At 34.1% G+C, this 27404-nt stretch overlaps 1 protein-coding gene across 2 annotated transcripts in view; it reads left to right on the top strand.

The window, feature by feature from the left end:
- The window catches only part of LOC109083269 (sodium- and chloride-dependent creatine transporter 1), a 34938-nt gene extending 8652 nt beyond the window's left edge, over positions 1-26286 (top strand). The window contains exons 2-14 of one of the 2 annotated variants that reach the window (XM_042761747.1): positions 2435-2566; positions 3580-3844; positions 4344-4476; positions 8077-8211; positions 8434-8537; positions 9759-9883; positions 17054-17166; positions 17949-18086; positions 19293-19395; positions 19564-19664; positions 20800-20970; positions 22391-22504; positions 22697-26286. In XM_042761747.1, coding sequence (XP_042617681.1) covers positions 2435-2566; positions 3580-3844; positions 4344-4476; positions 8077-8211; positions 8434-8537; positions 9759-9883; positions 17054-17166; positions 17949-18086; positions 19293-19395; positions 19564-19664; positions 20800-20970; positions 22391-22504; positions 22697-22705 — 1643 coding nt within the window. In that variant the 3' untranslated portion in view covers positions 22706-26286. Of the gene's footprint in view, positions 1-2434; positions 2567-3579; positions 3845-4343; positions 4477-8076; positions 8212-8433; positions 8538-9758; positions 9884-17053; positions 17167-17948; positions 18087-19292; positions 19396-19563; positions 19665-20799; positions 20971-22390 lie in introns of both variants that reach the window. The other variant, XM_042761746.1, reaches the window with a different exon arrangement.
- Positions 26287-27404: the final 1118 nt, after the last annotated feature.

Below are 27404 nucleotides of genomic sequence, written 5' to 3'. Positions count from 1 at the left end.
AAACTGCAATTTCCCATTCTATTAACTTTCTAAAGTGTCAAATTAAGTAGAAAAGACAAATCCAAAGACAATTATAATAACTATATCTGGCAACACGGCGGCGCCCGCTGCTTCACTCACAGCTCTCTCACTCTGTATGTCACTCGGCGGCCATCTTTGAAACACCTCTCGGACGTGCAAGTGCAGCTCCTGTCTCTTTAAATGGGGAAACATCAAATTCTCCAAAACTCTTTGCCAAGCGGTTAAACTTCATATTTGAAATCAATGAAATCTGAAAACAACTGTCTCATAAATGTTTTTTTTCTCAAATAGTGTTAAAAAAGCTTGTTTTTCAGGCTAGACCAGCCAATGCGCAAGCGCAGTCCTAAGCGCACGTCTAAGAATGCTGACTGTTTCTATAGCAACTGGCACTTCTAACAGCAACTGCAGTGAGGTGCGGACTTTACCGATTAGCGATTGGCTCTTTTACTCAGAAGGCGGGGCTTTGTTCAATAGAGCGGCCATATTGAGCATTGCATTTTTCCCCATTCAAAACTATACACGTGTGACACGTTTTGGGTATTCTATAGTCTTTGATATTATGCAGCACTGTTTTTAACATTGATAATAATAAGAATTATAAATAAATATTATAAATAATAAATAAAATTAAGCTTTGCATCACAGGAATAAATTGCATTTTACAAATATTTTCTCTTGTAATAATATTTAACAATATTGCTGTTTTTACCGTATTTTTAATTAAAGAAATGCAGACTTGGTGAGTAGAAGAGACTCTTTCAAAACCCAGATAGTAATCGCTGTTCTAAATCATAGCAAAAACAATTCTACCATCTACATATTAGTAAAAAATGACATCTTCCAGATGAAAGATGAAAATGCTACATCAAAATGGCAACTTGTTTGTTAAATTTCAGGAAGATGTGAATCACAACATCTGGGAAGATAAACCACTGTGTACCTCTGCTGTACTTACTTCCTTTTTGAATTCTATCAGTAGACTCTATTAGCAATGAAACACCATCTCTTATGCACTGGAAGAGAAATAGCTGAAAAGATTCCTCACTTTTCTGAAAGTCCTTTAATGAGCACCAGCGGATACAGAGTCAAGTGCTCAATGCTCACGACGTCAGCCACTGCAGTACGTGCAAGACTCTGTGTGTGTGTGTGTGTGTGTGTGTGTGTGTGAGTCATGCTTGTTCTCATTCCACTCTAGCGTGTGTACGTGTTCTCACATTGACCCGCAGTCACATTCTCATGAATCATCCGCTCACGGGGCATTGCTGTGGCATCCTTTTTAGTTTGCAAATCAGCCCAACACAAACCCACATATGCATATTTTCCTTTTTTTGCAGAGGAATAGCCTCACGCTTTAGTGGCTGTCTGTAATGGCTTCGCTGGACGGTCAGTGCAGCACATTGTGTTCGGTGCTTCCTTCTGTAGGCAGTTCATCAAAAGGCTTCTTTCTGAGTGACGAGTTTCTGAATGGAGACTGGGCAGTGCTCCCAATTAAGCCAGTTCATTCATATCAGTGTTTTTAAATTAGCAGCAGGGGTTTTATTTTTTAGATTATCTCACTTGCATACATTCTAAATCAGCTGTGTAGCCGCTAGCCTGCAGAGCTAGCATTACGTAAGCGTGTCACTTTGAATAACGGCGTGCCGGTTTTCCACTCTGCCTTTTTTTTCCATTGCATCTTTCTTTTTCTGCGGGCTGTCTCACGTGGCCATCCTCCCCCGCAGTCCACCTCGCCCCTGAGTGGCAGGTGACATCATCAAGACTTTTATTGGGCACACCAGCACATATTCAGTGTATAATCTGCATCACACCAGCGACCAACCCCCTCTTTAAGCCATTACCGTGGCTGTCAATCTCAGATCAGTAGAGCGAAGGTTTATTGCTGCCGACGCATCAGTGTGCTGCCGCACAGACCACATGATGAATGCTAATGCAGCCAATGGCACTCAATTCCTAAGTGACATACCAACATGTGAAGGTGTCGTGCACAAATAGCAGATAATTCCCTCAGTTAAAATAAACTTTGAAGATGTGTTAAATGCATTATGGAATGTCTTTTGGGGTTAATTGGCATTATATGCATCATGAGACCTCAGTTTATGTTTCTAGTTATTATTTTATTGGACATTGGTACTTTATGAGACCTTGTGAGTAGAATGAATGCAAAATGCAATTCTTTGCAAAACATATCAAGTGTTGAACCTTCAAAATTGAGCATTCACTTTAAAACATGTTCCTGATCGATTCGTCAATACATCTCATTCCAACAATTATCCCTAATCTTTCATCAAAATGCAACTCTTGTCAAGTATCTCATTTTGCTAAAAAATTCATCACACCTAGCATGGGTTGTGAATGCCGTTCCATGTTGTCTTTAACATTGCTCTCTGTCTTTCTCTATTGCTGTGTTTCACAGGAGTGTTCCTCATTCCCTATGTGTTGTTCATATTTCTGGGAGGCATTCCGATATTCTTCCTGGAGATTGCGCTGGGTCAGTTTATGAAAGCTGGAAGCATCAATGTGTGGAACATTGCACCTCTTTTTAAAGGTTTGCTCTTCATGTTTATGCATTACCTTACTTTTTAAGCTGTGACACTATTTTAGGTTGCCCTTTAAAACTTTATTAACATTCTGAAAAAATAATATTATATTATATTATATTATATTATATTATATTATATTATATTATATTATATTATATTATATTATTTTTATTGTAATTTAACCACTTAAATATTATATATATATATATATATATATATATATATATATATATATACACACACACATACACACACACAATTACCTATTACAAAATTTTATATTAAATTATATTATACACACACACAAACACTTCTTAAAATCAGAATTAAGCCGCATAATGTGTTGATGTCTTATCACCTATTACCTATTACAAATTTTATATATATATGTGTGTGTGTGTGTGTGTGTGTATGTGTATGTGTGTGTGTGTATATATATATATATATATATATATATATATATATATATATATATATATATATATATATATATATATATATATATATTATATATATATTATTTTTAATAAATGATTTGTATAGAATTAAGCTACATGATGTATTGCTGTCTTATCACTTATTACCTATTACAGATGTTATATTATATAAAATTATATTATTAATAAATTATATACGTATATACATATACACACACACACACACCCCCACACAAACTAATTAAAATCAGAATTGAGCCATATAATGTGTTGATGTCACCTAATATCATCTATACACAATATCCATATCACATAATATCTTGACTTTATATTCTGATATATCTCAAAGTTATATACATATTTTATCACAAAAAAGAGTACAAATACATTATAAGGACAGTATATAACTTCAATGAATGCCGTTCAGTATATCCTTGCTTTATTTTAATCAAAGACAACATTAAATCAAAATTTGGCTATTTACTGCCTCAACTAATGCATGATTCATCAGCACTTTATATAAGAGATGCTTTACACCTGAAGTGGTTGATTTTCAATTATTTTTTACCGATTTGTTTTAGGACTCGGCTTTGCCTCCATGGTGATTGTGTTTTTCTGTAACACGTACTACATCATGGTACTTGCCTGGGGTTTCTACTACTTCATAAAGTCCTTCAGTTCCACGCTGCCTTGGTCCACATGCGACAATCCGTGGAACACCGAAAACTGCATCGAGATCTTCCGCCACGGCGACTGCCTAAACGGCACCATTGGCAACTCCACATTCGGGAACCTGACATGTGAAGAACTTGCTAATGGGCGTTCCCCTATTATTGAATTCTGGGAGTGAGTGAATGTTTTTTTTTTTTATTCATTACACAATATTTGAAATGCCTTTCACCACCCATGGCATCATATAACAACTCTTGACAAGATTAATGTGTTTTCGTGGTTAAAATATGTGTTGCTTTTGTTGATGTTATATTACAGTTGACGGTTATTAATCCCACATCAATAGATACAATATTTGCTGTCAGTTATGAGCCTGTGGCATTATATTCGCTCATGTTGTGCTCTCAGTGCAAGCTTGAATCTGTGTACAAGATTTTTGAATCTTCAGTAAGCATTTCATATTATTGGTTATTCAAAGTGAAACCTCTGATTTGAAGATCATCTGTTGACATATGTTGCTCATAGTTCATTTTAAAGTCATGAGTGACAGTAGACTATACAGCTCTGGAAAGTCATCACTTTCAAGCTACATATGAGTTTATAGATTAAAATGAAAACTGCTTTGTGAGCGTTATACAGTGCTTTCATTCATGAATGTCTTTCTCCATCTCAGGAACAAGGTTTTGAACATCTCTGATGGGCTGGATGAGCCGGGAGCCATGAACTGGGAAATGTTGCTGTGTCTTATGGCTGTGTGGGTGATGGTTTACTTCTGTGTGTGGAAGGGGGTGAAGTCAACAGGAAAGGTGAGACCCGCTTTCTTTAGTGCTTCTCATAACATGTGTGAACCCTGTGTGGGGTGGAGACAGGTAAAAGCAGCACTCAGTCACATGGACAGCAGAGAATCAAATACCTGCACTACGACATAAGCTTGGTTATGTAACAGTGGTAACTAGTATTAGGGAAGCTACTAACCACTAGTTAAACTACAGTCAAGCTACTCCTGTGACCTAAATTACAACTTACAAAAAGTACTGTTTTTAATATATTTTTTAAATATGCACTGCCTTTCAAACATTTGGGGTCAGTAATATATATATATATATATATATATATAATTTTTTTTTTTGAAAGAATTTTTTTTTTTTTATTCAGAAAGAATGCATGAAATTGATCAAAAGTGGCAGTAAATATGTTTTTTACAGAAGAATTCAAATATATGCTCTTCTTAGGAACTTTCTATTCATCTTAGTATCTTGAAAAAATAAATATCATGGTTTCCACAAAAGTATGAACTGTTTTCAACATTGATAATAATCAGAAATGTTTCTGGAGAAGCAAATAAGCATATTAGAATGATTTCTGAAGTATCATGAGACACTGATGAGAGACAATTTTTGATCATTTTCAGAACTTATGTACCAAGTTTCACGTCAGGGTATATCTGGGAACAGAGCATACAGTATATTCCCAGTCATTTCAGTGTTTTTTTATGCAAATAGCCAATTGAATCCAACTTTATCTCATCTGAAACTTTAATGAGAATTTAACAGATCAGTTTGTAGGACACTACATATGTATTTATGTAATCATGCTATTATGCTGAACGTAAATTCATAAAAATATGCTTGTCAAAGACAGTGTGTTATTGCATTTCCCTTGTTTAGCTTGTGCTAGCAAGTGCAATGTGACTTTCTTGTGTAAGCTTTGCATAGCTCCACCCTCTGCTGCTTTGTCACAGTAGTACAGGAGTGAGGTAGAACGGTAACCATAGCAACATTATTTGCAATGGGGGTGTGGCGGGAAATGTTGTAAAGTGCCCTATCAGGAAGGCACTGTGAGACTGGTTGGTCACGAGCAGGTTTCTGCAGTGGGACGTGATAAGGTGCTCGTACTAATGGCCAACAGGCGTATTCTCTTTTAGAGAGGCGGGATCATGTGAACCCTTAATAATATAATAACTTCATTTCATTTCTGCTGCCTTTACTGTATAGAAGGTCATCCCTGTATAACGAACGAGTTACTCCTGTGAACTCAAAGCAGGGCTTAATGTTTCTAGTAAACAGTTAAAGAAGGTAAATAGTGGAAAGTAGGTTATTTGAACTCATAGTTGGCAGCTCGTTATTTTCCTTCATAGTTTTTCGTTGATGGAAAGGACACTGCGTTGAGTCAAGCTCATTCAGACAACTGACGCACACACACATGCACACAATAAGCCAGTGTTACAGTGAGCTAATACAGTGAGTGTTTGTTAACTGACAGTATTTTTAGTTCAGGTCTATATCTGCATCTTTATAGTCACTTGAAAAAGCGGGATGGATTGAATCTTAGAGTCTGAGCTGATAACAGAGCTTATGGTGCAGTAGGAGTATTTGATTTCAACTGCCATGCATCAGTCAGCTAATGCTATGAAGTCTATTATTAAATCATTACTCCAGGCTTCAGTGTCACATGATCCTTCAGAATTCATTCTAATATGATGTTTTTCTGCTAAAGAAACATTTCTTGTTATTATCAATGTTGAAGACAGTTTTATATATTTTTTTGGAAACTGTGAGAGATATATATATATATATATATATATATATATATATATATATATATATATATATATTATATATATATATATATATTATAAGATTATTTGGCGCTGGCACTTTCGATAGATTTAATGCATCTATGCTTAATAAAATTATATATATATATAATTTTCTCAATTCACCCATCATTGACTAGTATCTAGTGTGGAAGAGAGATAGCTGGACCATTTTTCATTGTTGTGTCAGGATTTATGATTATTCTTGAGGTCAGGACTACTAGAGATGACATGGCTCTGAACTGTGAACAGACTAAGATGTCACAGAATGAGGTGGAGAATTCAGAGAGCTTTCACTATGCACTGCACGTCCTAAACGGTGACTGTTTTTTTGTTGTAACTGGGCAGCATTGTATTTTTTGAGTTGAGCTCATCTTCCCGAGGGAATTCAGGAGACAGGGTTTGCAGGAACAGTCTGTGAAGGTCTAAGCGGCATGCTTTTAATGTGATGGGCTTGATCTAGAATGGCTGTCCTACAATTTTGTGTTTATGTGGAGCAATTACAGAAGGCTGCTAGGCTCGTAAGACAATACATGTCATGAGCGTTAAGTTCATAAACCAGCCAGGCTTGGAATGAACAAGTTTCATGTAAATGCTCCCTGATAACATAGTCTCATCAGAGATCAAAGTTCAGACCGTTTGGACCCAGCTGCTGAATCAGTAAACCTCTCCTTCAAAAATCAGTGATGATCTGATAATAGAAGGCAGTGAGACGTGCAGTACATGCTTCTCAACTTCATTCACATGACACATTGCTCAGCATGTGACTAACACCGTCCTTGCAGAGAACCGAAAGAGATAAAGTGTATTTTAGAGATGCAACGCAGCAGATTCTCTGATATAAATCTACTGATATTATTGGCTTGGACTAGATTATGTTATCTGTATTACATGTGGCTTTCTATGATCATTTTAGCAAATCCTCTTAAATACACATAAATGACTGCCAAAATTATTTTAGGACATTTATTAATCACAGAAAATATCATTATTGTAAAATATGTGATATTTAGTGGTACTTTCTCATGCAAAACACACGTTGTGGATAGTGCAAGGTTGTGTAGTCGTTGCTAGGGTGTTTTACGAAGTCTGATCTTTTTGAGAAATAACATCACATCTCTGTTCAACAAACAAGATTGTGGCTGCTGCACATGCAGTGGATTATGAGCTTTGTGCCAAAGTTGAACTACAGTATGAGCAATATAAATAGTAATAATAAACACCTTAAAGGAATAGTTCATCCAAAAATGACATTTACTCACATCAGGCCATACAAGATGTAGATGAATTTCTTTCTTTATTGCAACAGATTTGGAGAAATGTAGCACTGCATCACTTAATGGATCCTCTGCAGTGAATGGGTGCCGTCAGAATGAGAGTCCAAACAGCTGATAAAAACATCACAATAATCCACAAGTAATCCACACCACTCCAGGAGATGGAGAAAGTGTTATTATGGATTATGGACTGAAAATTTGGCCAGAACTAACAGTTTAAAGCTAAAACAACCTTAATGATGGATTTGATTCTTACAAAAACATAGCTTTTCATTTTGCAAGACGTCAGTTGAGTCATGTGGGTTATTGTGATGTTTTCATCAGCTGTTTGGATTCTGACGGCATTCATTCACTACAGAGAGCATTCATTGCTGAGTAAACAATTTAATGCTAAATTTCTCAAAATCTGAAGAAAAAAACTCATCTACATCATGGAAATTTCTAGCAGATTTTTGGGTGTTTCTTTCAGCAGTGAGTTGTATGTAATGAAAACCGTCGACTTGACCGTCTGTCATAATTTTTGTTTTTGACAGATTGTGTATTTCACTGCCACGTTCCCGTATGTGGTCCTGATTATTCTCCTGGTGAGGGGCGTCACTCTTCCTGGTGCTTATGATGGGATCATGTACTATGTCAAACCTAACTGGTCTAAACTGGGAGAGGCACAGGTGAGACCTTTAGTTCTGTCTTCCAGCTTTCTGTAGAGCTTCAAACCTCTCTACTGCTTTTGGATGAAATCATTTGATTTTATCCAAATGAATAAGTGTAAAAGGAAAACAATACGGTTTCATTTTAGTGTTTCTAAGTACCTGGAGCCACTTTGACCTCAATAATCATTTCAGATGTGGATCTGTTTGTCTGATTGTCATGACTCTTTCTGTCTCTCTCAGGTCTGGATTGATGCTGGTACTCAAATCTTTTTCTCCTACGCTATCGGGCTCGGAGCCCTCACGGCCCTCGGCAGCTATAACCGATTCAACAATGACTGCTATAAGTAAGCATCCGTCACAGCCTTGAAGAGACAAGGACACATTTTTTTTATGACGTGTTTTGCACTTTCTGAACCAGTGTGTTTTCTTTTTGAAAGACGTTGTGTCTAGTGCGTTCACCCCATCAGAGAGTCCTGACCTTGTCTTACATGAAGCTGGATTTGAATGATGTGGCTAGCAAAAGGCAAACGGTCTCTCACTTTAATAGTAGATCTCAAATGTCCTGGATTACGTTAGTAACCAGATCAGAAGTTCTTTGCTTTGACTTAAATGTACAAAGCACTTTGGCTGGTTATATATACATTGACAGTCTGGGATGATTTCATTTAAAATGGGAAATAAAATATTTTAGGATTTCGAAAAAAAATAAAATAATAATAATTGTCACAAAATTAAGAGTTTTGATTGCTGGAGATTTGCACTTTTTTAAGGTTATTAATCAAATAAGCAAAAGGAGACATAACTGAATAGCTACTGTGAAATTTTAAAATACATACACATTTTAAAAATTATTTTTTTTACTTTATCATGTTAAAAATGTGTATTAAATTAGAAGTGAATATTATTACTAAATTACTACAAAAATGCCATAATATAATTAATATGATTAATGCCATAATATTTTGATTATTTTATTAATTATTTATATTTATTTTTACAGTTATGTAAATTAATTAATTGTGATTAATTTCAGAAAAAAATGTGGCATTAATTAGTTCATTTTTTAATCGATTGACAGCACTAGTGTTAATATTTTTTTTTAAATAAAGTATTATTATAATTGTATTTTATTATTTCTTATTATTATTTATTATTAATAAATTAACATTTAATAAATAATTGTACCCACAGTTATGGTACATTTAGTATGTACAAATTCAAGGTTATACATTTTAAGAGTGCAAAGCATTACAACACACGATATCTCATAAAAATTATGTTATTTAATGCATTATATTCTTTAGTCTATAACCTTGAGTAGATAAAAGATTGAAATAATTGTATTGTAGCAGTATTTTTAATTATTCACAAGAATATAATACTGACAATAAGGTGGAATTATTTTATGCCTTTTAACTGAAATAAGATGATGACATTTTTAATTCAGTATACACTATTTAGGCTTCATCTAATGTGTTACACAACCATCTGACTGCATTAAAATAAAGCCAAACACATGCCAAAACTGAGCTGCAGTTAATGTCTGTGTTTTCTTCTCTTCTCAGGGATGCTTTTGTTCTGGCTTTTATTAATAGCGGCACCAGTTTCTTTTCTGGTTTCGTGGTCTTCTCCATCTTAGGTTTCATGGCATCTGAACAAGGTGTGGACATCTCTAAAGTGGCTGAATCAGGTAAGAGCCTACAGTCATTAACTTCGTTACAGGTGACAGACTGTGTACTGTACTGGATGGTAAATGTATATTTTAAAAACATATTTATGTGTCTGCCAGCCCTGAAACTATGTGCATTTTAATGCAGGTGTTTAATAATTTACTTTAACTTGTTTTTATGCACATAAGTGAATGCATTTCTGACCTGGGGCTGGTTCTAGTAAATCATTTATGAAATCAATATTTAATGCACGAATGATCTGCTGAAAATGAATGAAACATGCATTGTGTGAGTCATGAACATATGTAATATGATGATGATGATGATGTTATACAGTAAATTAATTTCAGTGCAGTGTGATACGTGGCTTGTATTGTTTATTACTGTAAATGTTTATTGTTGGTTTGACAATACATTTGAAAGCAGAATATAAATGATCATGTTTATACACAATGCTATTTGACCTTAGAAATATAACAGATAAATAGACCAGATTATTATCAGTTTGTTTTTTTGTGTGTGTGTGTGTGCATACTTGTGTGTGTTTTTTATGTGATTGTGTGTGCATACTTGTTTATGTGTGTGAGTTTATAATGTGAATGCAGGTATGTGTGTATGTTTGTGAGTTTCAGCTATCACAATCAGTACATTCTTCTTCCTACATGCTGTCCTTAAACACTGAAGATGATATAATTCCCAGAATGCAATGCCTTGTTTTTATATACACAAATCCAAAGACATTAATTACAATGTACTTATAATTTTGTTTAAGTTAGTAATACTACTGATCATCCATGGATAAGCATCAGACTAGACTAATAGACTAATAGTATGCGGCATGAATTTAACGCCCCACATGTTCTTATGTGACGCTCATGCATGCAGACGTGTTCGTTCATAACACATAGGCCTACATGTGTCACATTTAAAGTGTGAACACTAGACTCAGGCTTGCTGTTGCTCAGATTTTTGTGAAGCTATCACTAATAATCTGTACACAACATGACCATCCTACAAGATTTACAAAAAAATCACGCCTTTTTGCATAAATATTTTGCTAAAGGCTGTTGTAATAAGAAAGAAATGCATACGAGCACACAATATAAATGTTAGGAAACCAAATCCCCAAATTTTCTGTACTGATTTCATCAAGAATAGTGAGCATAAATCTAGATGGTTAGTAAAATGTTTTATTAATGTTTATGTTTTATAGCCAGCTTCTTCATGCACTGTAAATATATATATATATATATATATATATATATATATATATATATATATATATATGAGTTGTAAATAAAGTACATTACTAAAACTAACAGATAAAATTACTAAATTTCTAGAGTACATTTTAAAAGAAAAATTATTCTAGTAATATATATATATATATATATATATATATATATATATATATATATCACATTATATAACTTGTCTATAGACACATGGACATTAGCCTGCTAAATTATTATATTATAGATCTATCTATCTATCTATCTGCAATTATATTATTTCTCCCAAATTATTGTCTTTTTATTTATTTATTTATTGCCATAACAACCTAGTTGTTTGGAAGAGCTCATCAACAATGATAACACACATTCAGAAAAAAACAACACATATACATAAATACATCTACATATACAGTAGTCAACATTTGAAGTGGATCAAAACCTTTCATCAAAGTTGTCCTAAAACATTCTTTTTAGGATAACTTCGTTCTTAGGACAACTTTGTCAAACATTTTCGATCCACTTCAAATGTTGACTACTGTATGTCCTATGAATTACAGGAAGTGCAAAGCAGACGCAGAAATACCAGAGGAATTAATACAATAAGTGCTGTTCAGAAAACGTGTAGACAGTTTTAATTTCTGTCTGCCTGAAGGTAGAGGCGTGAAAAGGTGTCTGGCTGGATGTAAGTGATCTTTCAGGATTGTTAAGACTTTTTTTTCTTTGAACATCAGACATAAATCTCATCAATAGTGGGAAGATCACAACCAATCATTTTCGAAGCAGCCTGTTTTATGTTACTAATCTGACTTCCCTGCTGAGCAGTGGAACTACAAAACCACAGTTTTTAAAGAATTTAGCATGCTTTCAATCACAGCTCTATAAAAATTTTACATATAGATGTAGATACGGCAAACGTTTTAAGCTGTCTTAAGAAAAAAGCCTTTGATGGGATTTTTGAATAATGCCTCTTAGGTTGTCGTCCCACTTCAACGATGCACAGATTGTAGTCCCAAGAAACTTCAAGCTTTCTCCATTTTCAATGTCCTGACCGTTAATAATTAATTGCAAAACAGCTTTTGACCTACGTTAGAAATCAAACACCATTTCCTTTGTTTTTTAGGACATTCAACTTCAGATTATGAGTACAACTCCATTGAAACAATGTAGACACCTCCCTTCTATAGTCAGATTCATTATTGCCTGTTATTGGACCAATCAGTGTAGTAAATTCAACATTTTATTGAAACTTACATATTTACTGACACATCGACCCATCATCTGCATGCATGTGCGTTTAAAATAATTTTTGTAAATCATTAAAATATACTATATCATTGTTCATCTTTGAGCCTGAAATTTTAATTCACACCAAAGTTGGCCCCAGAAATGGAAATTAAATATAGTTTAACCTCATAAGCCTATGAATTAGGTCTGAAAAACCTTGGGTAGACAATTTTTTATTTTTTTATGCCTGCATGGTAAATTAGTACTGTCATTTCAGAATCTGTTCAGCTCGCGGTGCAGACGCAGTGCACTGGTTTGTGAGGCTCAGTAAAGGACAGCATGTTCTTGGCCTGAAGGAGAGACTGTACAGCAAGACTAAATGAGTATGAAGTGATAATATTTTTAAATGACCTGGCAAGATGCCACAGACTTCATACAGAGTGACCCTCACGTCCTTGAAATGAATGAATTTTAATCGGATCGCTGCATGTACATGTTGGTGTTAACACACCAGTGTACTGCATGCTTTAAAGAGGTCAAATCATGAGGAATCACATGTCCTTGCTCTTTTCAGTAGGCTTTTCATGATTTAGTTTAAGTTTAATATTAATGTAGATATTAACAAATTAAACTGAATGTAGGTTGAAATAATTTCTTAATGAAATAGCCGCTTCTTCTGGTTTCAGAAGTAATTACTGTATTTAAGTCTCATTTTCATATTCATAATGTTGTTATAATTTCAACATAATACACAGCAGCAAATTTACACTAATGGATCTGACAGATCCGACCACGGGTAACAAAATTAATTTCTAGTCTGTACAAATTTTAGTACTTTTTTACTGTCACAGCAGGTTTGAACTAAAACTAAAACCATAGAAGAAAATACATACTAAAAAAATAAATAATAATAATAATTAGTTTATTTCAGCTAGTTGAAAATGCAAAATTTCTCATTTTTATTCAGTTACACTTGAACTAAAATACATAAAATGATATTTAAAAAATTAACTAAAAAATATGGATATGTAATACATATTAATAGTAAAAATACTAAAACTTTAAAATTAAGGAAAACATAAAATATAAGAAAAAAAACTAATTCAAAATGTTAATAAAAACTGTAATAGTATCTCAAGTATCTCAACCCCTAACACACAAACATGTTTTGAATGTATGTGTATAGGAATGAGTGTGAGTGTGTGTGTGTGTGTGTGTGTTGGTCCTTGTCTTTTAGTGTGTTGTCTGTGCCAGTATGAGGTTTAGAAACACATCTCAAGGTCTAAATAAGGCTCTCTGTGTCCGTGTGCTTGTGTCGTGATGTCTTGAGTGGGCTGTGATGTGCTGTACTTCCAGACGACTTTGAGAAGGAAACCATTGACACATTGTTTGTGGCTTTTTCTTATTTTTCATTTTCCTGCAGCACACAATCAGATGACAGTTACAGTTAAAAAGCGAGTCCCCATCATAAATTTGATGCTTTGACTAGTTTTCCTTGATTGTCTTCAGTCCCGTTCTATATATATCTTGTGATTCATATATATTTATTTATATCTCTATATCTATATTTTGGCTTTATTTAAGTATTAATTTAAGGATTATTTAACCAGGAACTTTGCCTCTTGAGATGTGCACATCTCGATTTCAAGAGGGGTCCTGGAGCAGTCTGCCAAAGCAGGTAATCCTCTGATATCTAATGTTAGCATTTACACCTCTACTACAGCCCAGCCCTAAAGTCAGCACCTACGACCGTCTGCCGCACAGGCAGGGCAGGCCCGACATGCACAGCGTAGCCTAGCCTCATTCCACAATTAGGGTCATTCATCTTGAGAGACAAAGCCAAAGTGTGGAAAAGCTGTACACTGCCAGCACTCAGTCTGTTTTAACCCCAACACCATAAAAAGCACTAACGTCTAGCACTAACCTTCTCCAAACAGACGCTTGACATTAATATAAGGCACATCTTTCTTGTATGAGTGTATTTCTGTGTATTTCCATTACATTTGCCTGTTTCTTGCTACATTTGTCAGAAAAAAAAAAAAAAGTAATAGGCCTAGTAGTGTCTTAAAAGTCAGTGTCGTGGATAGTATCCACAGGTAGCACAAAAATATCCCACTCTGCAGTTCCTTAAAGGGGTCATATAATGAGAAATTTCATTTTATATGACGTTTTCACAAATGGCTCTTTCTGAATATAAACACGAGTATGTAACTTGGTCTCTCCTGTCACAGGGAATGTCAAACTATGATATATACTATTATTCCTAAACACCAAGTTTAGGAATCCTAAACTCCAGAGAGCTAACTAGTGTCAAATGTGTAGAAAATATGTTAAAATGTGCAGAGCCTATTGTTTGAATCAGAAGAATCTCAGTGCTAGAAATCAGAAGTTTGTCTTCACATGAAAACTTTCCAAGAATAATATGTTTGATTATTATATTATTTTAATTGCCAGCGTTTTAAATGCCACCCATAGAAATTTGTTAGGTTTAAAATTATTAATGGATATGTATTTGATAACTGCTTTCAAGATTGCAACATGAATATCTATCTATATATCTATCTATCTGCAATGCTATCGGAGCAAGAAGAAAAGGTTTATCTATAAACTAATATTGTAATAGTAACATAAATTAATAACAATAATATTTCAACTCATGACATCAACGCTGACTGAAGCATCAGTTGACTATCTGGTCATGGTAATGCAATATTGATGAAGTATGATATATTATTATTCCTAAAGACCTGAAGAGCTGACTAGAGTAAAATATGTTCTCTGTAGCAGAATCTTCTGTATCAGAAGAATCTCAACATAAGAAATCAGCGACTGAAGTGTATTTTTAATAGTCCTCACATGAAAACATTTTGATATTAATTGCCATAGTTCAAAATGCCACACATAAAAATGTGTTAAAATTATTCAGTAAAATCTAAAATAAAATCTGAAATTATTATCAGAACATTGATGGAAATGTCTTTGATTACTGATTTTAAGATTCCGAAAAATATTTATAAAAAAATGTATAAAAAAAAAAATTTCAATGCGGATCAAGAATATATATCCACTGATTTTTTATTTTTTTAATTCTAATGTTATTTAGAGTAAAAAAAATTATAAACTATTGCTATAATATTACCATAATAATTATATTATGTTAATAATATTTCAACACATCAGTTGACACCCATAACATGACCGTCTGGTCACAGTAATGTAATATTGACAAGGAATTATATATATTTTTATTCTTAAACACTTGAAGAGCTAACTAGAGTAAAATCTATAGATAATATGTGACCCTTGACCACAAAACCAGTCATAAGGGTCAGTTTTTTGAAAATTAGATTTATACAGCATCTGAAAGCTGAATAAATAAGCTTCCCATTGATGTATTGTTTGTTATGATAGGACAATATTTGTCTGAGATACAACTATTTGAAAATCTGGAATCTGAGGGTGCAAAAAAATCAAAATGCTGAGAAAATCGCCTTTAAAGTTGTCCAAATGAAGTTCTTAGTAATGCATATTACTAATCAAAAATTAAGTTTTAATATATTTACAGTAGGAAATTTACAAAATGTCTTCATGGAACATTAACTTTAACCAATACACTAATGATTTTTGGCATAAAAAAAAAATATATAATTTTGACCCATACAATGTTTTTTTGGCTATTGCTACAAATATACCCCAGCGACTTAAGACTGTTTTTTTGTGGTCCAGGGTAACATATTTTAAAGCATGTGTTGAGCCTGTTGTGTGAAACAGAAGAATCTCAACTTCCCTGATCATTTCAGAACAGTCTGAGCGGCTCTTTCCAATCTCTCAGTGTAATTCAGGCTGTTTTTAATGGATGGAGCCCCTAAACACCATAATGGAAACAAAGCTGAAATCGCTTCTCATTTCACATGCAGAGGATACATACATAGAATTCTTAAAGGCACAAACAACCCATTTATCATGGAAATGAACTAAACAATGACTAATTTGCTGTGAATAACTTTACAAACCGCATCAGTGGAATAAATTAAATGATGTGATATGACCCCTTTAAGTGTTTAGTTCAGTATGATTCAAATAGTTAAGCAGCTTAAACAATTATCAGCCGACTCAGTTCAGTTTACATTTCTTCATTTAGCAGAAGCTTTATTTGTCCCTTTATATTTTAGGACACAAATCAACTTACAAAATGCTTCAGATAACAAACTCTAGACTTAAATTTGTGCTTAACCGGCTTGTTAAATTTGTCTGCCATAAACTAACAGTATTGTAAATTTGTGGACTTGTGTGCTGTGAAACCAGTGTTATGGCAGATGACTAATGACGCTAATAGATTAAGACACCCTCGATGTTAGCATGCACTTACACGCCTCTAATGACACGCTGCCTACACAACATTACAGTTCATCTCCAGTGAGAAGCATTAGAATGGAGTGAACAAAGATTTCTAACAACTAAATGGCTAATCCAAACCTGCCTTCTATATAGAGGAGCAATATAAAACAGTAAACAGTAGGAAAAATGAACACCCCGCACCCCTGTTTTCCACGAGCTATCACTTCGTTTCACCTCATCCAGGTGCTTCTATCTCTCATTCTCTCTCTTTCTCTCTGATTGAGTTCTGCCTCTCTCTGTTCCGTTGGTGCTGTATGTGTGTTTGTGTGTCTGAGTTGTGGGCGGCCTGTAGCCCATGGTGACACGTCTCTCATGTTCCTCTTCTCCCCGCAGGCCCCGGTTTGGCGTTCATAGCATACCCTAAAGCCGTTTCTATGATGCCCGTGGCTCCGGTGTGGGCTGCCCTATTCTTCATCATGCTGCTACTGCTAGGACTGGACAGTCAGGTCAGCTCACATGCAGACATTTTAAGGATCGTGTGTGTGGTTTTTATATGATATTGATGGCCGAAGTTTGAAATGCCACCCACAGAAATCTGTTAAATTATTCAGTAAAATCTGGGGGGAAAAAATCTATTAATAATAAAATCTAAACATAGTTTCAGAACATTAATGAAAATGTATTTGACTACTGCTTTTACGATTATGACAATGAATTTTTTTTTTTAATGCCATCAGATCGAGAAAAATGTAACAACTGTCTTTTTATTATTTTTATTTATATCTTACATATAGAAAATATATTTTCATAAACTAACACTATAATATTACCATAAATTAAAAAATAATATTTTAATACTATATATATATATATATATATATATATATATATATATATATATAGTTGAAATAAAGTTTTTGTTAGTAGGAAACATTACCTGAAATAAAAGAAATTCTAAAACAATTAAATCATTAAAATAAAAATGAATAGAAAAATAAACAGAAAAAATTAAAAACAGAATTAAACATTCAAAATATTAATAAAAACTATAATAGTATCTCAATGATACTTAAATAACACTGCCATGAATCTGAAGTTCCAAATGTGGAAATGATTAAATCTAACTTTTTATTTCAGTTGTCAGAGGACATTTTCTTTTCATTTGGCAGAGGATTACCCTTGTGTGTTTTTGATTAAAACATCACCATGCAACTGGAAATATTCTGAGTTTGATTTGAAGTGAGCCCATTAATAACAGATCTGACTGTTTTTTTGTTTTTTTTTTCAGTTTGTTGGTGTGGAGGGTTTCGTAACTGGCATTCTTGATCTTTTCCCTGGAAAGTATTACATGCGCTATCAGCGCGAAATCGCTGTGGCGATCTGCTGTTTATTATGCTTCATTATAGATATCTCCATGGTTACACAGGTGAGTCCTCTTAATAAAACACCGCTTCATCAGCTGTGAGAATATCAGCATCAGTCGCGTGGCTCTCCATTAGTCAGATAAGAATATAATGGTTTATCTAATTACCTTTCTCTGGGTGATAGATGGTCACGCTCTCATCCAGAGGCTGATCTTTCTTCTTGCTGTATGTGGGAGTGATGTGACTCATAAAGCTCACAGTGAGGGTTTACACAAGAAAACTTCAGAGAATCACAATGAAAATAACAACCTGACAAGTAGCATTAGTGATATTGATTCATTTGTTTTTCACAGATGAAGTGTACAAATTGTTGTGTAAAGACGACATAAAACAACATTCATGATGCATATGACACTTATTTCAGGGTGAAACCAAATATTAATAATGTAGGGGGGAACTAGGGATTTGATCAGTGACCTGTGATATTATTGGTTCATATTAGTTTTTGAATATGGGAAAATAATAGGATGTGTGTGTGTGTGTGTGTGTGTGTGTGCAACATTTGGTACTTGCAACCTATTTACCCTCATCTATTGTGGCTTATTTTTGTTTTATAAATGTTTTTATTATATAATATATATATATATATATATATATATATATATATATATATATATATATATATATATATATATATTTTTTTTTTTTTTTTTTTTTTTTTTACTTAGTTTTTTTTTGTTTTATAAAATATTTTTTTTGTCCTAAATTTTGAAATAGCAAGTCTCATATAATATTTAGTTTTACTTTTCTAAATAAATGTTGTTTCTTTGAACTTTCTATTTACGTATCAAAAAATGTATCACAGTTTTTACCATTGATAATAATAAGAGATGTTTCTTGAGCACAAATCAGCATAATGTAATGATTTCTGAAGGATCATGTGACACTGTGAAGACCGGAGTAATGCTGCTGAAATTTTAGCTTTGACATCACCTGAATAAATTACATTTTAAAATATATTCAAATAAATTGTTATAATATTTCGCAATATTTTTACTGCAAAGCCTCGACTGGCATAATAGAATTTCTTTCAAAAAAATAAAATCGTACCAACCCCAATCTTTTCTATGCTTGTATATATTTATTACACCACTATATTATTCTACTTTTTGTGTTTTTTTTTCTCTAGAGAACAACATGCACTGATTGTGAGGCATTTATGAAGTAAAAAGGGTCTATCGTCATTTCATATCAATTTGCGTTTACAGGGAGGGATGTACGTCTTCCAGCTGTTTGACTACTACTCAGCCAGTGGAATGACCCTACTGTGGCAAGCATTCTGGGAATGCGTGGTTGTCGCGTGGGTTTATGGTGAGAATCTCTTCATGCAGCTGTTTTTCCAATTTCTTGTCTCATCAGTATATCATGAGTACTTTCGTTAGACTAGCATGTAGGACCCTGTGCTGGCAGTAACTCTGTTCTAATATTCTAATGCTCCACACACCCAAAAGAGCGCTGACTTCATGCCGCTGTGTGCAGGTGCTGACAGGTTCATGGATGATATTGCCCGTATGATCGGTTACCGGCCATTCCCATGGATGAAGTGGTGCTGGTCCTTTATAACTCCATGTGTTTGCATGGTGAGTGCTGGAAAATACTCCCACCTGTTTCAAAAGTGGTTATGTCTGTCAATATTTATGCCATTTAACCCCTCCTTTTTTGTTCAAAAACTGGATATAACTTTTGTGTTGTGAAGATTCTTGGTGAACACAGAAAACCTGTTGTAGCTTGTCTATTTCTATTGTGTGAAGGGTCAATTTGACCCATATATTTTTGTTCAAAATAAGCTGCACTAAAAAGACACACAAAAAAAAAGTTTTTTGTCATGACCATCTGAGTATATATCATTTAGATACTATTATAGCTTCTTTTTTATATATATTTTGAAAAAGAATTTGAAACATATTTTCTGTTTTCATTTTAAATCTCATTAAAGTTTTAGTAATGGTGTGTTTTTGCCATTTTTGCATTAGTTTTCTTTTTTTAAACTTGTAAATATAACTTTTATAATTTTCATTTCATTTTTACTTTATTTTAGTGCATCAAGATTAACTAAAAATTAGAAAAATGACAAAATAAGTTTCTTATATTTTATTTCAAGTAACAAAAATGGTTTTATTTTTCAAGTTTTAGTGAACTATAACAACCCTGGTATCTAACATTAATTGTACTTAGTGTAAGTAACATTTTTTTTCTATTTGTACTACTTCTGCTTTTTTGTAATAATTAAAATCCAAAAATCTAACAACTAAAAACAGTGAATTTTCCTTGGATGATTCTGAGGACAAGTCTTCAGTTTCAAATAAACAGTGAGTCTTAAATTTCATAATGTGTATAAAGTGTGTCACGTATTTCATATTTAAGTGTTTAGAAAGCTACAATACTTTTGACCTGATTTTCAAAGTTGAGTTTCGGATGGAAAATTACACAGAAACCAATGGAGGTCAATTTGACCCACAACACAAAAGTCGTAACAAATTTGTACAGCCTTTTCAAAACATGTCTACGTATCAACACTTTGCATGCTCATTCATGACTCTAAATATGAACACTTTACAAAATGTCAAGAAGAAATAAATGCAATTTGAAAATCGGGGTTTATGTAGGTCAAACTGACCTGAACAAGGTTAAAATCGATATAAAAAGACGTTACGCTGTATTTTTCAATCAGATTGTTGACTCTGATATGGATGTCATTGCTCTTTATGTCTTCAGGGTATCTTCCTATTTCATCTGCTGAACTACAAGCCTCTGACCTACAACAATGTGTATGTGTACCCGTGGTGGGGCGAGGTGATCGGATGGTGTATGGCTCTCTCCTCCATGCTCTGTATCCCCGTTAGCTTTGTCTACAAGCTGTCTGGAGCCAAGGGAACATTCAGAGAGGTTTGCACCATTTCAACCTATTGAAAGCACTGCTCTGTTTCCACTAATATATGAAAGGTGTGGAGAGCATTGAAATGAGTAGGTGTGTTTATTTTGAGATCCAAATTCTGAGTATCAACTGCAAAAACAGCAGTTAGTGCAAACAGTACAAAACAGCAAATGAATGTAGCTGTCTATGGGTCAGTTACCTCACTGGAAAGCATCAGAATTACTTGTGAGAAAGCGATGTGTGTATTTATAGTAACTAGGCTAACAGTTGTCAGATAGACCACAATGCCTCACCCACTCAATGTTTGCTTCCAAACACACACTGAATACTGACATACAGCTGAGGGTTGTGGCATGTATGTGTAGAAAAACTAGCACAGGATGCTGGAGGAAATGGAAAATAATAGAGCTGTCAAACTAATTAAACAGTCATTGGGATTAATCTCATGTTTTTATAGTGCAATAAGGCATTAGGAAAAAACTAAATAATGCTATTTGGGGGTTTAGCAATTTGTGAGGATGACACTAGGAAAATATGCTCTTATCTATAGAAGGATACTGGCAAGAGGGAAATTTCCTCACTCGGACTAAAACAATCAGATTATTATTTCTCAAACTGCATCGCAGCAAACAAGAAATGAAAATATGGAAGTCAATGAAACTGCTGATATTTCATTTGTTGAGCACTGTTGTGTTGTTTTAATATTATTTCTACTATTATTGTTTATATTTTGTTATTTTATAGTATTCTATAGTTTATATATATATATATATATATATATATATATATATATATATATATATATATATATATATATATATATATAATATATATATATATATATATATAATTTTAGTTTAGTGTTCCAGATATGATGTGGGGAAGAAAATAAATTAAATACAATTTTATAATTTAATAAATCATAAGAAAATAATTGATATTCTTTATTTATTTATTTTTGCATGTCATGTAATGGTCTGTGTATTTAAATTTTTCAACTTAAAATATTTTAGACTTTATTTCAGGTAGTTGCCAAAGCAAGATTTATCAAAAGTTTAAGTTAAATTTTTTTCATCTAATAATTATAGTTGATTTTAATTCTGCTTTATTTAAATGAAAAACAATGCAAAAGAACAACTGTCCGAAGAATAAATCTGCATCTGGTTTATAAATAAATAACTGTAACCTATTATTTGCATGTGTTAACATGTTAACTTTGTCAGTCCTAAAAAATAATGTGGGAACACCTACTGATGCTCTGAATGGAAATGTCAGCACAGATTTGTTGACAAGTTTAGTCTGATTGTCATGAATTGCTATTCTCACAGTTACAGTAAATTGTAGTTTTCCTCTCTAAACTAGCTTGGTTTTATTCAGAATGCTTCAGATAAGCATGTTGCTCATTAATTATGTGTTTTGTTTTTCACGCAGCGTTGGGAAATTCTGACCAAACCAGTGTGGGGAGCCCATCACCTCGAATACATGGCCCCTGACACTGACATTAAAAGCCTGGCCTCTCTGTCTCCTGGAACGGAGGAGAACAAGGTGATCATTTTTGAGAGTGTTATGTAGATCAAAGGGAAATACAACGACAACCCTCCTAAGGCAAGCTGGTTGAAGAAATCATCAGTATTTTCTTTTCTTTCTTTTTTTTGTCATTTTATGGAATTCTGCATCATCTTACAGTCTTAAAACAGCTGATGGAAATTGACAGTTACATTTTGTTTCATACAACAGATCCTCTAGCATGCACATTTCCAGATGCTCTTCCTCTTCCACCTGTTGAAACTGCAAACTATATACATGATTTTTAAAAAACGATGTGCAAAGTTTATTGCAGATATCAAGACTTGCCGGGCGAAATCAGCATGTCTTTGGAGGGGGCAGTATAGTGTAGCCTATAACATTATTTCACAGAGCGGCAGAATTCCCACAGGCCACTTTCCTGAACGTGATATGGGTCTCTTTGCACTGACACGAGCATCAAAACTGAGCAAGAAGCACATGGATAAAATGTAAAAAAAAAAAATTTGTTGCAAATGCATCCTTGATTTAAAGTGGCCTAGTACAGACGATAATTAGCAATAAGCGTTTTCAAATTCATAAAATCTCATGCATATTTAAACTAAAATTCACTAATATATGTTTAACTGATCAGCAAAAACAGATACAGATCTAACAATCAAACTAAATGTGTAGATTTGACACATGTAGTTGCCAAATATTGAGAAATCATTTCTATAGCTTTTGTTTGATGTGTCTTCATCTGAGACAGGTGACCTCAATTCCTAGTGCATGATATCACAGCGTTTACTGTAAGTGCCAAACAGAGCGTGATGTCCATCTCTGCTCAGGCTTGTCAGGAGATGGTTTTAGTTGCCATAAATAAAATCAATAACTTCCTAGTTCAGCTGAAATGTACTGTGTGCTCGATCTATCCTGCACATCAAGAGATGCATGTTTGGAAACATCTAGAGAGTTTCTATCAAGACAGGCAAGATTTCAAACGTGGTGCTTGTGAGCCAAAAGTTGCATTTTGTTAAAGACTGAATTGTTAAAGTCAACATGAAGCATTCATTTTTCACAATGCCATCAATAATTTTTCCAGTTTCACAATGAATAACATCACATTAGTGAATTAAAATGGGCTGCAAGCAACGTTTCATGCCATATTTGTTTACAATTTTAGTTTCAGTTCTACATTTTGAGTGCCAGTATTAGTATGCTCCCTGATATAATGAAAACTTAAAAAAAAAAAAGTTATTTAAAAAAGTCAAAGTGCAAATACAACATTGTAGAGTTTCGCAGAAATGCATATTATCATAAAGATTGCTATAGCTTTATCAATTTTCTACAGATTGAAACCATGTTGACCATAGTGGGAATATTACAGATAAATCAAAAGACAGATTTTTGAAACCACAATTTGAAATGTTTTCCATCTAGATGCAGCAAGTGTTTGTTTTTGTTTTTTGCCAATGTGCAGAATGCTGAACATCTGAGCGGAGATCTTGATCTCTGTTGTTCTGCTGTAAAGCCTGTGTCCGCAGGTGAACTATAGACATGTAGTTGCCAAACTTTGCCTTTATTTGTCTTAAGTTGAGAACCCATAGACAAATAGCCAAGATTAAACCAAGAAAAAACCGGCCTCATTCCGACCTGTGGGAGTTCTGCCCTGTAGGAGAATCAACTCAAACACTAAATCATTGTAACATTATAGATGTAATCAGAATGTACAAATTAGACTACATAATGTAAGGCCTCAGAATATATTTGCACATTGTCCTAAAATAATCTGCTAGCACTTTTTAATCATGTTAGAAAGCATTTTTTTTTCTTCTTGTGATTTACATACTGTAAAATAAATCAGAGATTTATTTTGTGAAGGCTATTATTTTGCTTATATGCATATAAATATAAATACATATTGATATTTGTGTGCTATATTTTAACATTTGATGCTGTATGTACTTTTGATAAAGTTGATAACATGGAGTGGGAATTCTTAGTGAAATGCTGCAAAGCATTCGAGAGATAGCACACAAAATTGTTTTATTTAGAATATCAAGTGCTGCGGTTGTTAAATGTTTTAGATTGTGTGTGTTAAACTCCAGTATTTTCTGCTGACCACCCAGAATCCAGCTCGATTTGGTTTTCATTGTACATCATTGGAGAAACCAGTTACCTCTTACCAGTGACTAAAAGAAGCATCTATAGGTGATTATTTCAGCAAAAGGTGGCGCTACTAAAAATTGATGCTATTGTTTGATTGGGTACCCACATTTTTGCACCTGTGTGTTTTTGTTCTGATTCATATTGCATTGTTTCTGTTGATTCAATTTTTTTTATTTCAAAACTGAAATGTTACTGTCTTCATAAGGTATCAAGATATATCTAAATTAAGTTGCTGCTTCCAAAGCCCAGCAGATTGTGAATTATTATTATGATAATTATCAGGGGTGCCCAAACTTTAAGCATAAATGTCCATTTTAGTGGCACATCCATTCGTTCCCATAGAGTTGAACATGCCTTTATGACTGTCTGTAGTGAGAATGAAATGATCTAAGTGCCCCTCAGACATCTGAGACTAAGTTAACCCCTCACCACTTCCAATTTTGAGATACTGGTTTACCAAAGGCCTTACTCATTGACCTATTACTCAAATTGGACTAAATAGTTACTCAAAAATTTGCTGAAAATTTACTCTTTGTCCTTCCAAAATATAGACGAGTTTGTTTCTTCAGGGAACAGATTTAGAGAAATGTAGCACTACATCACTTGCTCACCAATGGATGCTCTGCAGTGAATGGGTGCCGTCAGACTGAGAGTCCAAACAGCTGATAAAAACATCAAAGTAATCCACACCACTCCAGTTCATCAATGTCTTTTAAGCAAAAAGCTGTATTGGTCAGAAGCAAATCCATCAAGATGTTTTAACTTTGGTTTTACAATTGTGATGCTTTTATCAGCTCTTTGAGCTCTTATTCTGACAGCATCTACATGTTGGATGGCCTGAGGGCGAGTACATTTTCAGCTCAATTTTATTTTTTGGTGAACTATTCCTTTAAACAAGTCAAACTTCAAACAAAAAATCTGTCAAATCAAACACTAATTTTTAACATCAGAAAGATTCATTTCTATCCGTCCGAATAAGAGCCTGGGTTGGTCAGTAGATAAATGATTAAATAGTGATTACATGTAGAAATGTTCATCTAGAAAAAAAAAGTTAACAAAAGAAGAAAAAAATGTTTTATGTCATTTCTTGTGCTCTGCCAAATGTTCTCGACAGTATCATTGCACTGAAGGTTTGCTGAATGTTTGTCGAGATCTAGAGGAAAAATTACACAAAGTCCTTAAAGGGAATGGTGAACAGCACAGTAGAATCACAGCTGAATCAATCTCAGACTACACTCAGAATGCAGTGTCTATTTATTAACTCAGTTAGCCTTTGTTCATTGATTCCAAAGACTTGGTTACAGATTCAGTAGAACCAAACGATAAAGCAGCCCTCGAGAGGACCATCTAATGAGAGAGTCCAAAGCTTTGGGTGACGATACTGTCTTGAAACCTCACAGTTGACCTGGTAATAAGCTCACTGATGTCTTTCATTCTTGTGGTTTGTAACAAACTGTGATGTAACCATGGCTGTCCATTTTTAACGTTAACATTAGTAAAGCTAAGGTAACTCTACCATGTGTGTTAGTGTCTCATCTATCTAACAGGATCCCTCTCGTGTAAGAAGGGCTTCATGCTCCACCACTGTGATCTTGTGCTGATCCACCTGCCCAAGTTAAAGCAACAAATGGCAATAAACTAACTCCATGAAATATGTCTCATCGCATTTTTTTTTGTTGCTCTCTCAAAGTTACAGATGTCTTTATTTGCAAAATCCTATGTCTCATCAGAATTTCATCTTTTTTCCATATAAATCTCAGCATCTGCACCAAATTGCATATTTTGCTCAGTTTGGGCCTCTTAATGAAACAGGTATTTTTTCTCATCAACTATGAGCTCCATATTCATATCTAGTACTATAAGAGTCATAAAAACATTTTTTTTTTTTTAAGATTAAAAATGGATTATGTCATGTGTCAACCTTTACAGGGTTAAAGAGTCCAGAGTAGGTCCATATTATTTTACAGTGGCTTTATAGCAGTGCTATTTGATGGACACTATAATAAGCATTGCACTGCAGTGCATATTTATAAGGGTTGTTTGAGTGAAGATCTTAGTCAAATCACATTCTTCCTGGTGGCGTAGTTCTTATTCACTTCAGTTTCAGACCTGTTCACCGGGGTGGGCCAGTCATGATGCCCGTGCTGTTCAGACTGGTTTGTCAGGAGAGCGCAGCTGCCATATTAAACCAGGCTGGGCTGGCAGAAGTTTGTTGACTATGTTTAGCTCAGCTACTGTGCTCTATTTCTGCCCAGAGCCTGAAACAGATTCAGGCGTTCAGTCCTGAAGCACAAAAGCTGCAATCAGCTCCCACTCTGGTTTACATGGGCAAGAAAACAGTGGTGACCAACTGTTCGTGTTTTACACTAAAAAGTAAGAAACATTGACGGATTACAGCTCGAAGCAGTTTGCACAGTAGAACTGGGTTGAATACTAACTTAATATTTCCTCTGTAGGCCTATAATACTCAACACTAGAAAGAAAAAAATTGTGTAGAGAAAAATTGTTGGTAAATAATTACAAAAACATCTGCAAGTAACTATGGATGCCTGTTTCTGTCACAGAATTAAAGGGATAGTTCACCCAAAAATTAAAATGAGCCCATTATTTACTCACCCTCAGGGCATCCTAGGTGTATCTGACATTCCTCGTTCAGACGAACACAGTCGCAGTTATATTTCAAATTGCCTTCTAAGCTGTATAGTGTCAGTGAATGGTGCTCCTGTTTTTGAAGCCTAAACAACTGCATCCATCCATCATAAAACTACTC

This window comes from Cyprinus carpio, chromosome A8 (assembly GCF_018340385.1).
Source record: "Cyprinus carpio isolate SPL01 chromosome A8, ASM1834038v1, whole genome shotgun sequence".
NCBI classification, from domain to species: Eukaryota; Metazoa; Chordata; class Actinopteri; order Cypriniformes; family Cyprinidae; genus Cyprinus; species Cyprinus carpio.
This window is presented reverse-complemented; position numbering and strand designations above follow the sequence as displayed.